This window comes from Leopardus geoffroyi, chromosome B3 (assembly GCF_018350155.1).
Source record: "Leopardus geoffroyi isolate Oge1 chromosome B3, O.geoffroyi_Oge1_pat1.0, whole genome shotgun sequence".
Lineage (NCBI taxonomy): Eukaryota > Metazoa > Chordata > Mammalia > Carnivora > Felidae > Leopardus > Leopardus geoffroyi.
This window is the reverse complement of record NC_059337.1, coordinates 54,215,163-54,230,915: the sequence shown is the minus strand read 5'-3', so window position 1 is coordinate 54,230,915 and position 15,753 is coordinate 54,215,163. Positions and strand designations below refer to the sequence as shown.

General features: G+C 38.6%; 1 protein-coding gene across 7 annotated transcripts in view; it reads right to left on the bottom strand.

The window, feature by feature from the left end:
- The window catches only part of ATP8B4 (ATPase phospholipid transporting 8B4 (putative)), a 264,094-nt gene that overhangs the window by 118,972 nt on the left and 129,369 nt on the right, over window positions 1-15,753 (bottom strand). For all 7 annotated transcript variants that reach the window (XM_045449777.1, XM_045449779.1, XM_045449780.1 and 4 more), the window contains exon 7: window positions 9,068-9,140. In XM_045449777.1, the coding sequence (XP_045305733.1) occupies window positions 9,068-9,140 (73 nt within the window). The remainder of the gene's footprint in view (window positions 1-9,067; window positions 9,141-15,753) is intronic.

Genomic DNA, 15,753 nt, shown 5'->3' with positions numbered 1-15,753 from the left:
TTGGCAAGTGGATTCTCTCCTGAACAGTAACTCAACTTCCTAAAGGCTGTGACTGAGAATTAGAAAGCCCACAGGTTCTAAGCAAACACCTGCCCTGACTACCTCCTGGGAAGCTGGGACAATTACCTTCCTACCTTCAACCTTCCCCACTCTTCCTGTCCCTTCTGTTGTCATCTTTTTCTTTGATGACTTCTGAACCTTGCTCCTGCTTCCCTATTCCCTGATCTCTGCATGCCCTTCATTCATCCCTATTCTCCCTGCCCCACTGACTGAGCTTTGGCGTTCCTTTTTGCTCCCTTGAAGTTTTTAAATTCATTATAGTTGAGAAGGAAATGTGAAGGGGCAGGACCAAGAGGGGGCATGCAGAGAAATAAGTGGTCTGCCCACTCACAATCATGCAGCACTATTTCCAGGTGCACTCAGTAAGAATTCTGAAAAGAAAAGGAGAAGAGAGATGCAATAACAGCCCTGTCAGTCCCTGGTCATCATGCTTTTGTCAGAGGTTCTGGGCCAGATGTGGAGGAACATAAGGGAGGTCTTAGAGCCCAACCAGGCCATGACTCTGAGTCCCAGACCAGGCCTCCTGAAGCTGACCTGTTCATTATCTGCCAGGGTACCCAATTCTTAGTGGATCCAGAAACTTGTGCTTGAGTTGCAGGGGTTTGTAACACCAGTGTTCAGTGAGAGCTAACTCCCACAGAAATCCTGTAGTGTAGGTCCTGTTGTTATTCCCACTTCACAGATGAGCAAAGTGAGGCCCAGAGAGGTTCAGTAACTTGTTTGAGGCCACAAGTGACACATGAATCTGGGCAATTTAAGGTTAGAATACTAAAATGAATAAAAACCTCTTTCCTTCAAGGATTTTATAGTTTAGTAAAGGCAGAATACAATACAGGTTCTAAAGGTCTTATTACCAAAGTGCTATGGGGGGAGTGCAAATGAGGTAGAGTACATCAGGTTGGTAGCCAACGAATGGCTTTATGGAAGATTCTGGATGGAATAATGGGAGGTCTCCCCAGGCAGAGACATGAGCAGGAGTTAAGAACAGAGAAAGAGGGGCGTCTGCATGGCTCAGTCAGCTGAGCATCTGACTTCCACTCAGGTCATGATCTCCCAGTTTGTGAGTTCAAGCCCCATGTCAGGCTCTGTACTGACAGCTTGGAGCCTGAGGCCTGCTTCACATTCTGTGTCTCCTTCTCTCTCTACCCCTCCCCCACTCATATTCTGTCTCTCTCTCTCTCTCTCTCTCTCAAAAATAAATAGACATTAAAAAGAAAAAAACAACAACAACAAGGAAACAAAAGCACATTTATTGGAACTCACAAATGTGCCAGGAAAATAGTCGTTAATTCCTACCAAAAACATCTTCCTCAGATAGCATTTGTACTTTCTACTCTCAATTATTGGTGACTTTTCCCCATGTCCTGCCAAGAGAAGTTCAACTATGTCCCCCAAGGATGAAGCAGTGTTTTCCAACACAATGCCCTTTCCTCCACCTTCCACATACAACAAAAAGCCCAAGCAATTGCTTCATAGAAACCTTAAACAAATACTTCAATCAGAGGAAACTTAAGAATCCACTGAACACCTTTGAGTTCTCATAACCAACAACACTGTCCTCATAGATTGATTAGGCATAATTAATGTTTGCTGAATTGAAGAATTCAGAATAAAGCAAAATCTCAAGCAATGAGAACACCTAAAAGCTGTACAATTCTTTAAGAGTTTATAAAACACTCTCCACAATTCTGTCACTTTATTCTTTCAACAATCCTGTGAGAAGATAATAATGTTCCTGTTGTGTGAATAAGAAATCTGGGAAATTTATCTCTGGCCCCACAAGCAGTAGATGAACTAAATTAATTCATGTAACATCCATAGCCTTTACCAAGTCATGGTGAGAGCTTTGTCACTTCTAAAAGGCCCTAAGGGATTTAATGCCCTGCTCATGCCACAGTTTAAAGGGCAGAGCTAGAACTAGAATTTATAACTCTGTTCCCAGATGTATACTCTTTCCTCTGGGTGGCTACAAAATCACTGGACCAGGACAAACAGAAAGTGTTTTGTTTTGTTTTGTTGGTGTTTAAAAACCAAAACCACAATGGTTAAGAATAGTGGGATATTAACCCCATAACCTGATGAAAAGATAAATTTGTAGAATTAATTGGAATGTCCTATCTGAATCTCCCTATTAAGTCATTCTGGTACATGGAGCTCTTTATCTTCTTTACTATCTACAATATTATCTTTTACTTTTGTAGTCCCAAAATAAAAATCCAACATGGCTCATGCAGTATGAGTATACTTATAGGAAAATAGGTTTGATACAGACAAGAATCAGGATGGAGTTGTAAAAATGAAAATGTGTAAGATTGTAGGTGATATTTTTATTTAAAGTTTAAATTTCAGATCAAACAAATGCATGTTGAGTGTCTACTAACATGTATTAGATACATCTAAAACATGTTTTTAATAATTAACTATTTGAGAAGAATAAGAAAAGGATGGAAGAAAGGAGGAAAGGAGAATAATAATGATCATAGCTTTTACTTACTTTACTAATTTTTACTTTCTTTAGTCAAAAAAAATCCTTACCTTGTATATTTCACCTCCCCCCCCACAAATGAATAATTGCTTATAAACAGAACACTGATCATGTATTTTTTTCTAATGTAGAAAATGGCATGCTACCTCTCTATACTTTAGCAAGAAGCTTCTTTTTCAGTGCAGCTTACACAAATGTTTTAAAAAATCTTCCTCTGGAAATTTTCAACTTTCTACTGTCTCACATATTTTTAAAAGTGAAAGAGGGCTTATTTACAACAATTAGTGTGAAGCAAGTAATTCTGGCTTGAAGCTATAAAATTTTAAATAACAAAGAGGGCAATGAGACCACCACATGGCCTCTCTGGAAGGGACTAAGGTGCTGCAAAAAATGATATGAGATGCCCTGATGGGTGAGAGAGCCAAAGCCCACCCTTGGTCAGTACTGGAGTTGAGGTCAGATTCATCTTTCTAGTTAATTTCTAAAGGTGATATTTCCAATTCAGGTAGCAGACGAATGCTTTTGTTTTAAAACAAAACCTTTACTGTTGTAAACACCTAAAAAATGAATGCCCTTCTTCTGGGGGGATGGGGACAGTAGAGGAAGAGAGGACACTCGTTCAAATGTTCAAATATGGTCATGTCCAGTAAGGGGTTTATTTCTACCACCAGGTAGGAAAATGAAAAAAAAACAAGGTTACTGCTGTCAAGTAAAGGAGGAAGGTGTGCCTGGCTCCCAGGGTCCAAGTTCCGGCACTAATAAAGACCTTTGCAGTGTGTTTGTCTGACCATTTACTTGGTTCTTCTCATGCAAGCCAATCTCATTGCAGTAAGTGAATCACACTCTACATTTTCCCCTCCTGGTCCCAAAATTAAACTAGGAGCTCTGGAAGTTCAGCCCAAACATGTTTTAAAATTTCTTTTTAAGTGAGTAGTGAGGGTTCCTTGTCTGGAAAACAAAGGTAGCTTCTGAATATGCCAGCTAATTAGCCATCACAGGCAAGCTCCTTTCCTTGCTTAAAATAGAATAAGCTGACATAAATTAATTTAGAATTCTAAGTATGAACAACTAGAGGTTATGCATCAGAATTAGGTACAACATTCTGTGGTCACTTCACTTCCAGCACCCAAGCCTGAAGACCCTAACTTAGGAAACCCAGGTTCAAGGCAGTTGGGATGACTTTTAATGGGGTAAGGAGCCAGCATATGGTAGCAATTAGGAGTGGAGTTAAAGTCCAGATGGCCTGTGTTTAACTCTAGCTCTCCTATTGGCAAGCTATTTGATGGCACTGTTTTCTCATCTGTAAAATGGGAACAATTATAGAACAACCTGCCTTCCTTGAGCTAATGTAAAGATTAAATGAGCTAATCCTCAGGGAGCAGGAGGTATATTCATACTTCTAAATTATTACAGCAGTTCACCCATAAAAACATTGGCCCTTAGAAAAAGTTTTGTAGATGCCAAGTAGCTAGACAGACATAGAAAAATTCTGAAACAAAGTGAGATAATCAACAGACACTACAGAGTTTTGGCATTTGAAGAACTCCTTTCTTCACTTATCCAAAGATTAAACCAATAGAACTATAATTATAGGAATCAGACCAAGATCAATGGAGATAAACACATCATCCTTGTTATTAATAAAGCTGCTGGAGACCAGGCTATAGGTCTGTGGGCCAAATGGGCTTGCTAATACTTGATCCCTGTTAGGTTCACCTAGCTGTAGATAAAGGGAGCTCTAAACTACCTGGACCTTCCAAGCACCTCCACCACAAGGATTTGCTTTTGTAAAATTGTTGGAATGAAAGAGCAGGGCTGAATGTACTGTGAACACAGGCAGAGACCAAAGAGAAGGGGAAGGAAGGAGGCTCTGGGTCATGGGCACCACTCCCTGCCCTCAAACCCAGAAATCACAGAAGTCACTCCTGGGAGAGGGATGTGGGCAAGGTAGTACAAAAAGCTCAAAAGATTATTCTGGTGCTGCCCCTCCAAGTGAAAATGTAAAGAACTGGATGTAGAGAAGAGTGGAGAATAAGCATTCCCATCCCATCATGTAGCCACAATAAAAAGGCCACATCTGTGCCATCCAATCAAGCAGCCCCAAGTCACATATAGCTATCTAAATCTAAATGTTTTTAAAAATCAAAATTAATTAAAATTTAATAAAATTTTAGGGGCACCTGGGTGGCTCAGTTGGTTGGGCGTCCAACTTTGGCTCAGGTCATGATCTCATGGTCCACAAGTTCGAGCCCAGAGCCTGCTTCAGATTCTGTGTCTCCCTCTCTCTCTCTGCCCCTCCCCCACTCAAGCTCTCTCAAACAAACATTTAAAAATTTTTTTAATTGAAATTAAATAAAATTTTAAATTCAGTTCCTCAGTTGCACTAGTCACATTTTATGCACTCAGTGTCCACATGGGGCTGTTGGCTGTCACACTGGACAGCACAAATATACACTTCCGTCACTGCAGAAAGTTCTTTTTTTTTTTTTTTTAAAGTTTATTTATTTTGAGACAGAGAGAAAGGGAGAGAGAGAGGGAGTGGGGGAGGGGAGAGAGAGGGAGAATCCCAAGCAGGCTCTGCATTGTCAGCACAGAGCCTGCTGAGGGGCTGAAACCCACAAACTTCAAGATCACGACCTGAGCTGAAATCAAGACTCAAATGCTTAATCAACGGAGCCACCCAGGCACCTCTCACTGCAGGAAGTTCTACTGGACAGTGCTGGGACACATGGATCACTGACTTCACGGAAATTTGTCTAAATGTGTGATTCATTTTAAACCAAGGCTAATGAAACACCTATTGAACTGGTCTTCTTTCACCTGATGTGTGCACTTACACTTGCCTTCCATGCATCATTCCATAGACAGTTTTGCAGAAGCAAAGCAAGCACATGTACCATAACGTAGAAAATATAACTAAATGAAGAATAAAGATGAGGGGAAATACAAATTAGAATATCAAGGCCAGAGGGCAAGTTGGAGCACAGATAAGTTACCCAGGAGGTCCTATAGAGTTAGGAGATTTGGGACATATGTTTGATTTCTGCCTTTCTTGGATTCACCCCAAAGAATGTGATAAATGAACACACTAGAATATAGATTAGTGAACAAGTGATTTCAGTCTAATATTTATCCTTGTTAGAGCACATACAGGGGGCTCTTTAAATACACTGTTTTTATGAATACATGAAGTGGAAATATGTCTAGCATTGCCACTGAAATATTCAATTGTAAATAAAATAATAGTTACATGTGTAGCACACTTTAATTTTTTCTAATTCCATTATAATCTAGTGCCATTCCTGGGACAAAGTAGTTGCCAAACATTTTTTTGAATGCACACATCTTAGAATTCCACATATGCCAGTGTTTTTAAAAAGTGAAGGTTAACCATCTAGTTGCACCAAAACTTTTTCACTGTAATCATTTTAATTGAACTCAGAACTAAATTAAATTACATGAAGACTTTTCTTCTTAAGCAAAGAATCCTGAATATATGTGACCTTTTCTTAGAGCACACAGATGTATATTAGTATCCCATTGAGCCAGAACACTCTGAATTTCCAAAGTTTATATCCATTTTCCCCTCTGTCTTCTCTCTTACAAAAGACTGACATTTATTCATTCAGCCATCACTTGCTGTCTGCCCACCATGACCCAACATGGCACTAGGTGTGAGAGACCAGCCAGACCAATGTGCTCTTTGCCTTCAAGAATCCTGTAGTCATCTCGGTTCAGACAGAGAATCAGCACACAGGACTGGAAGGGATCTTTGGGATGATATAGTGGCCTGGCACCTTGATTGACACATGAAGAAACCCTAGGCAGAGAAGATATAGTGCTGTCACTGAAGGAATGGAGCAGACTCAGTTCTAACCCAATTCCTTTCAGTGCCCTTACACTACACAGGTATCCCCAACTTTTTGAAAGTTTTCATTACACCACTTCATGAAAGAACTATATCAGTACTTGTTTTCACTAACCAAAAGAAATATGAAAAGGATTTTTACCTTTATGAAAAGAAGGAAAAGCAAAAGTAGCATACAAGTTTGTAGTGAACCCTTACAGAAGTAGTGTGCACCTGAGAGCAAGAGAGTCCCCACCAAGCTCCTTCTCCCAGAACTATCCCCAGCATCTCGGTGTCTAGCCTCCAAAGCTTTGAACTGTCTGTGAGCATTTGTGCTTTATCTTGACTTATTTTGTGCATCATTAGCAAGATGTGTCCTAAGGTATCAGAAAGGCCTAAGAGAGATTATTTTGGGGGCCTGGGAATACTCAAGAAAGTTTTCCATATGAATTAAGGGTAAGAGTCTTTGATTTGTGCTATATTGGCTTATTGAAGGTTTCACAGGACCGCTCTACTTTCAGATAACAAGAGATACCTGTATCTGTCTGCATCTTTCCCACAGGTTAGAACCAGCAGATGCCACTCCCTAGTGTATTGCTGCTAATCTTTAATGAGCTGGAAAATAAGCTGGATAAGCTAATTTGAGTTGCGTCTAATCTAACAACATGGGGCTAGGGGTGCCAACCCCCATTCAGTCAAAAATCCATGCAGTGTAACTTTTGACTCCCAAAAAACTTAACTATTAATACCCTATCAACCAAAAGCCTTAATGATAACATTAACAGTCAATTAATACATATTTTGGTAGTTATATGTATTATACACTATATGCTTACCATAAAGTAAGCTAGAGAAAAGAAAATGTTAAGAAAATCATGAGGAGAAAATACATTTGTAGTACTGTATAGTGTGTATATATAGGGAAAAATATAAATATAGTGCATATATATATATATGTATGTGTGTGTACATATATACATATATATATATATGTATATATGTACACACACACACACACACACACACACACACATACACACACAGAAAAAACCTACCAGTAAGGGCAGGGACAGGGGGGTGACCCACGCAGTTCAAACCCATGTTGATCAAGTGTCAATTGTAAACTGTGAGAACCTGGCATACCGTCCTACGTATAAGGAGCCTAGGCCACAGTATGTGGACTTTGAAACCTCTCTTTTGGCTGTGCCAACCCCTTTGTACTTATTTTTGGTTCTCGGCTATTTTCCAAAGAATCGATGTTGTCAGGGACATAAACACTTCTCCATTTAGCGGGTGAGCTCTTTTGTAAATGGTCTGACCACTGAGTAGTCTTCTTAACATAGGCTGTTCCAGAGGATCAGTATACGCAGACAGTGCATTAATGAAAGAAGACTATTTCTGAAAGTGAATCTTTAGGAGTCTCAACTGAGTTATTCTTATTTTTTTTTAACATTTATTTTTGAGCGGGGGGGGGGGGGGGGGGTTAAGAAAGGGAGTGGCAGAGAGAGAGAGAGGGACAGAGGATCCTAAGGGGCTCTGCGCTGACAGCAGACAGCCTGATGCAGGGCTCAAACTCAGGAAAGGCGAGATCATGACCTGCGCTGGAGTTTGATGTTCAACTGACTGAGCCACCCAAGTGCCCCACAACTGAGTTATTCTTATAAAGAGATCTTGGGGTCACTCTTTTTTCCTATGGGAAAATGCCTCAGATTTAATGAAGGACACAACTTGATACATAAAACTGTACTGAACACAAATTTTCATAACTAATATGTATTTGACATAAAGACTACAATAACTTGAACTTTCAATCTCTCATCTGATTAGTTTTCTTGCCCTTCATTTAATGTGAGCTACAGTTCATCACACATATTTTAGTCATTGAAGTGACCCCTTGAATTTTATAAAGGAAATTGTAACACAGGAAGCTTGAGAATATAAATTATAGTACATTTGATAGGCAAAGAAAAATGTCATAAATAGCATTTTATTAGTTCAGACCAATAGAAATTTTTTATTGTGATTATTCAGGAAAAAGCATACATTTTTTTGTCCTCTGGTTATCTTCTTCAACTATATAGCAAATTAACAGTAATAATCCTATTATTAAGGGATAGTATTCAAAATATGTGAGAAAAAACTTCTTAAAGTACTGGAGCATTTTAAAATCTTTTTGATTATAATTAAATCTTTTTGAAATGGTAGCTTCGTTTAAAATCTTCTATGTCTATTGATTTAAAATATCACAAAGGAGGGCGTCTGGGTGGCTCAGTTGGTTAAGCATACGACTCTTGATTTCGGCTCAGGTCATGATCTCAGAGTTCCTAGGATCAAGCCCTGTGTTGGGCTCCACGTTGGGCATAGAGCCTGCTTGAAGATTCCCTCTCTCCCTTACCCTCTCCCTCTGCCACTCCTCTCCTCTCTCTCTCTCTCTCTCAAAAAAAGAAAAAAGATCACAAAGGAAATAGACAAAGAGATAATCACTCAGGCTATCAAAGTAATTAATTAATATGTCTTTTTCAACATTTTATAATTGAGACTTTTTAGTAATACATTCTGGTATTCTTTTATTATTATTAATTAGTACAGATTTACCAAATTTTCCAATGTAAATACTTCAGTACATATGCTATTTTAACCGGAGATAAATTCTTTAAATTGTACTAAATACTCACAGCAACAAACTGGTTATTTTCTAATTTAACGATGTCTCCCACTTTGACATTCATCCATTTTTCATTCTGCAGTCTAAGAACAAAAACAAAACAAATTTTTTAATTAACAAAGAAGAATCAAGGAAATGTATTTACAATGAAACATCATATAACAGAAGACTTTTCTACAATGCAAAATTCAAAGGACCTTATATAACTAAGTCTTTTACCTGAGTGATGTGGGAACTAAAGCCCAGAGAGGTCAAGTGATTTGCTCAAGGATACCCAGTGAGTTGGGGGTATCCCTAGGATTAAACGCAAGATGCCTAACCCTTGGCTGTGTGCTCCATGGTGTCACCACCCCCATGGTGCCAGCTTTGTATACCAGCTATTAACTCTTGCTTGCATTTCCTTGGCCAAAACATCAGCTGGTTGGGCTGGGGGCAGGGGTGAAGAGCGGGTAGCAATAAATTTAGTCATTAGCATTCTTCTCAGACTCTACATTAATAAATATAGAAATAAAACATCACTGCCATTGTCTCAGAATTCTGTTTAACTGGAGGCAAAAAAAAAAGTGGTCCAAGGCAATAGCTACAATGCAAGTAAGAGGAAAAGAATAAAAATTTTGGAAAGGGCATGAACAACAATGGGGGATCAAAGCAGCCTTGTGAGACTGAATGAGAAAGAACACCTACCCATCATCCATAAGCCTGTGGCTGAAGAACAGGCTTGGTGGCACTTTCATAGCCAGGAGCAATAGCTCAGAATTGAGAACCACCTAGCCAAGAGGCTGCACTGCTTTCTTTTAGGCTTATGTATATAATGGAGCCCCTAATCTACCCTTCACCACGTTCAAAAGGACTTATGATAAAAAGCTATTGAATCTAGTTGGTTTGGCCCCTTGTGACACATTAGGAAGACAGGCCATCTGGAAACAGAACACCTGTGGCAGTATACCATGATGCTAATCACTCCATCTGAAATTCTCTGAAACATAAACCAGCTTTGTTTTCCAAGTTGAAAGCCTTCTCCACACTTCTTTCCCAGCAATCCCCTTTTAAGAGAGAAGGCTGGGATGAGAAGGGCAGGTTCCCCAACAAGTTAAGCTGGGCAGGTTAATTTCATTGTGTGGTATTTTAAAAAACAACCTAATTTACTTGTTTTATAGGCTGGAAAACAGTTTTAAATATTTATACAACTGTGAAATATGCCTCACACTATCAACCCTGCTGGGTCATTTGGCTTAAACACTCAAAGAATTTTTCTTTAATACGGATCCAAGTACATGTTGTTCTGGAAAGTTTTCAATTGGAGCATTTTCATCTCTAGCCAGAATTCAATCGTTTTTCCAATACCATACTTTTCTGCACTTTATCTACTTCAAGAACAATGGAGAACACACGAAGTCCTTCTAAATCTCATTTTATTTATTTTTACAGGTATGGATTATGTGCTGATTTATTTCTCCTGGATACTACCTCCTTTGGAGCATGAGTGGCATTTCTCAGGGGACAGTATCTCAGATAAAAGCTTATGTGAATGGACTGAGATGGAGACCACGTCTTTATTTATGGAAAATGCACTGCTACTGAATTGCCCTGAAGTGTCTACTGAAAGTGCATCTGCTTTGAGGGGAAGCTCAGATGCTATGAAGTTTCATTTCCAAACTCTTATTCCTCCGTCCTATCTACTAAAGCTCTAGGAAGGACTGTACCCTAACTCTTCCACCCAAATAGATAATCAACCAAAGTAAAAAGGGAGCTCTATAGGATATCTTACACATTTCAAAATGCATCTTTGATAGTTAAGTATGAACAGATAGATAGCAAAAGCCACTATTTGGGAGAACAAACCAAAACCTGAGTTGTTTTTTTTTTTTTTTTTTTTAATTCTAACTTGCTTTTCTCAAGTTCAGTATCTTATTACATTTAGTTCTTATATTTATAGAAGTACCTTATATTCAGGTATTAAATATTATAGTATCTTACATTTATTTAGTTCTCTCTATAGAACTAAAGCAATTAGAAAGAAATTATTATAAGTGTGGTGGTATCTATGGGAATTACTTGAATTAACTGCGACACTTGGAAAAATACTAGAACAAAATCTCTCTAAGAAAAAAATTTGCAGAGGCATCTGGGTGGCTCAGTTGATTGAGCATCTGACTTTGTCTCAGGCCATGATCTCAGTGTTTGTGAGTTCGAGCCCCACATCAGGCTGTGTGCTGACAGCTCAGAGCCTGGAGCCTGCTTCAGATTCTGTGTCTTCCTCTCTCTCTGTCCCAACCCCACACTTCACTCTGTCTCTGAAAAATGAATAAACATTCAAAATTTTTTTTTTATTAAGGGGCACCTGAGTGGCTCAGTTGGTTGAACGTCCAACTTCATCTCAGGTCATGGTTTCATAGTTCATGAGTTCAAGGCCCACGTCCAGCTCTGTGCTAATAAGCAGCTCAGAACCTGGAGCCTGCTTCGGATTCTGTGTATCTGTATCTCTCTCTCTCTCTCTCTCTCTCTCCCCCCCTCCCCCGCTCATGCTCTGCCTCTCTCAAAAGTAAATGTTAAAAAAATTTTATTAAAAAGTTAAAAAACAAATTTGCAGAACCCCAGAGTATGCAAAGAATCACTGATATGATAAACATGAAACTTTACCAAAACCATATGGAGAAAGATAAAGCAGAGCAAAATATCTTCCCTCATGTCAGGTGCTTATGCCTTTCCCCCTCACACCTACCTGCACCCCTACCTATATTTTAACCTCTACTTTCTCACATACTAAATAGTCCCAAAAGTAGAAAAACACTCAGATTAAGTATTTACTAATATCTTGCTAAGATCTGAATATTAATCTACCAATGTCATCTGACAGGCAAAGAAAGCAGAAAAAACCTGAACACCACATATGAACCCAGCATCCTTTATCTCACCCAAGTCCTCTTTTTCTCTCTTGCCACCTGTGTGCCCTGGGTGCCCTGTGCCCAAAACATATATCTATCAGTCTCTCTGAGCTCCTCTTCCCAGAAGTCCCCTTTGTTATTCCAGATATCTTCCAACACCTGCTCTACCTTGACCACCTACCTTTCTCTACTTACCCCAATGGAAAGTTCTCCCCTAAAAAGGAGCATTCCAAATATTTTGCTTCCAAAGTCTATATTTAACAGTATTTGAGACCTTAAAAACTTTCTGGTATGTATATGTGCAAATTCCACAGGACACAGTATCATTTCTGCAGGCCATGGGCTATAAAAAACCTTCACCAGGCAAAAATGCAGGTTGACACAAAATTTTTCTGAACTTGAAGCAAAATATTGTTGGCAAGGTACATAATCATGGGAGAAATTTCCTTGAAAGAAATATTATCCCAAACTAATTAGCAACCTGGCAAGAAACAACAAGCAGTGTCCGATGCTTATTTCATCAATAACCCCAACAACAGACACACAGACCTATGTGTCAGATTTGTGGACAGCACCCTGCCAAGAAGACAGCATAATCCTTACCAAGTGAGCTTATGACAGAAAGTCATCTTATGACTTAAAACAGTTAACAGAAAGTAAGTGAAGAATAAAAGGAAGAAGAAGAAAATGGATTATTTTAGGGAGGAAAAGTAATACTCTACAGATCCAATTAGAGTTTTGTGAGAAAAGGGCATGGGATATTAAACAACAGGCTATGTGTGGTATCTTGGTTAAACCCTTTATTTGAATGTATATGTCGAAAAATCTGGTAAGTGTATAGTACAATCAAGGAGGGAGGGGTTTAATATTATTTTTAATATTATTTCCTATTCTATCTTGGCAGATAATTATAACTACAATTAACTAGGATATCAGAGATATGTTTCAGTGAACACTCAGGGTCTTAGCTATCCAAACTTACTGAAACTTACAGTATCCAAACTTACTGGCCAAGTATAAACTTATAAAGACCTGAAAATAAATTTAAATTATCTATATGTTAAATCCCACCATTTTTCTTGTCCTACCTACTACAACCACCACTGATGACACATCAAAGACATACCAACAAGACCAGAGGGGCAGACCGGAAGATTTAATTTAAAGCTCATCTTCAAAATATTTCTAAACTTCTTCTAAGATGTTAGCTTGTATAGTGATTGCATTTCGTCATCACCCTGAAACAATGAAAACAGACACTCTCCTGGCTCTCCATGTGTGGTGCAGCTGTTCTTGGGGCTCGTGTTTGGAGCAAGCTTGCATCACAGCTCTGTGAGGGGGACACAGGATGGCCTCATGGGCTGCAAGGAAGATATGTGGGTCCACAGACTTGGCCATTACCTTTGTCAGGGAAAGCCCTTCTGCTCTCATAAAGGAATTAAAATATATGAATATTCTGAGAGCAAGTTAATTCATTTAATTGCACTGAATCCAGAAATTCCAAGATTTTTAAATAAGCTTCCATTTTCCATATCATTACATAATTATCTCACATTTTGAAATGACATAATCTAATTAATGCATCTTTGAATCAGGCTTTTGTAAAATAGATGTGATAATGGTATAGACTTTACCTTAGTAAACTCACAAGCTGATTGCTAAATATAAGCCAAAATTAAAGAAAAAAATTCATAAAATTTCAATTCCAAAGTCACCACAAAACATATGAAGTTAAACTGCCACTGAATGGCAACTAGAATTACTTTGAGGAAGGAATTTTTTTTAAATACACCCACTAACTATATACCTATTCTCAGAACATCAGATAATCTGAGCTCTGAGAAAAGATAGTGAGATAGCAACTGTATTTAGTAACTAATAAACGGTTCTGAATCTGCTTCCTCCTAATGTGACATACAGAGCTACTAGCTAGGCTATGCTGAGAAACTTCTTGAGAAAACACAATTCCAAGAGTGAGACAGTACCTACCATATTCCCTGTTGTTGAACTATCGGCTCTAGAGGCTAGAAATCAAGCATTTGCTTTGAGCAAAATATCTTAAGCTGACTGCTGAAGCTTAAGGGACATAAGGAGATCTTCAACAGGCTCCTCAATGTTCCTGTCATCTTCTCCATACTTTAATATTTCTGATTGCCCATTAGAGCCCGAAAAGAGAATTTCCTCAAAGTTACAGAAGACATGTTGGGGTACCAGAGAGATAAGATAATTAAGAAGGTCAATATAATTGACCTCCCCTAATTAACCAGTCAATCCACATCAATGATTTTGGTTCCTTCTTTAACCTCAAGCCCACATCAGACCTGTAACACACAAAAACATTCTTCTACCCACACAGACCTTGTTTTATTCACCAGTGTATGCCCAGGACCCAGCATAATGCCTAACTCACAGCAGGAACTCAAGAAATATTTGTTGACTGAGATACCTGGGGGGGGGGGGGGGGGGGGGTGAGTCGGTTCAACTTTTGATTTCAACTCAAGTCATGACCTCACAGTTGGTAAGATTGAGCCCTGCTTGGGTCTCTGCACTGACAGTAAAGACCCTGCTTAGGATTCTCTCTCTGCCCCGCTCTCTGCCCTTCCCCCACTCATGCACACATGCGCACACGCACAATCCAACCAGGACTGGAAACTGAGTCTATCTAACTACAAAGCCCATGTTCCTAATATATCTATATTTATTATTCTTTTTTACTTCATTTTAAATGATTACTACATCTTGCCTATTTAGAAAGAGGATGGACCCTCAAGAGCTGAAAGGATTTAATCAAGAGCAATAGTATATACCACTGTGTATAAAAACAGCTGATCCCAAAATAGCTTGCGGACATGGGCCCCTGACAGAATTTTCTCTCTCTTCTCAAGACAAATAAACATTTAAAAAATACAACATTTGCTGAATGATAGCATTTCCCTAAATGTCTAATTAGAATTATAGCAACCAGTATTTATTTAGTGCTTACTGTATTCCAAGGACTGTGCTGATGCCTTCATATACAAGGCTTCCAAATAAAAATAAATGACACCCAACTAAATTTGAATTTCAGATAAACAAGTAATTTTTTCATATAAGTATACCTCCTACAATATTTGGAACATATGTATACTAAAATATTATCATTGTTTATCTGAACTTCAAATTTAACTGGACATCCTGTATTTTAATGTATTACATCTGGAAACACTACTTGTGTATCTTCTTCCCTCATTTAATCCTGACAACAACCCTATGAGATAGGTACTATTGCTACTCCCATTTTATAGAATACAAAACTGAGGGTCAGAGAAATAGAGACATTTGCCTTATTTTGTAACATCAAACATTGTAATGCCCACACACTTAGAAGTAGGCATTTCACTTTAAGCAACTGATCATACAGGTGTTCAAAGATGGAGGTACAATGATGTTTACTGCAGTATTATGTTATAAACTATCAATGCCCATCAATAAGGATTAGACAGATGTGCCACGGTACATGTATTTAATTATGGCCCATCTACTCAGTGGAAGGAATACAATTCAGCCACTGAGAAGACAGGTTGCATGTGTAATATAAAATATCCTCTAAGTTACATTATTAGGTTAAAAATAAGCACGTTCAGGACACTACATATGCATGGTAAGATTCTAACTGGTTTGAAGCAAGGATATACCTACATAACCTCTATTCTTAAATACATGGAAAATTTCTTTTTTTTTTTTTTTTTAAATTTTTTTTCAACGTTTATTTATTTTTGGGACAGAGAGAGACAGAGCATGAACGGGGGAGGGGCAGAGAGAGAGGGAGACA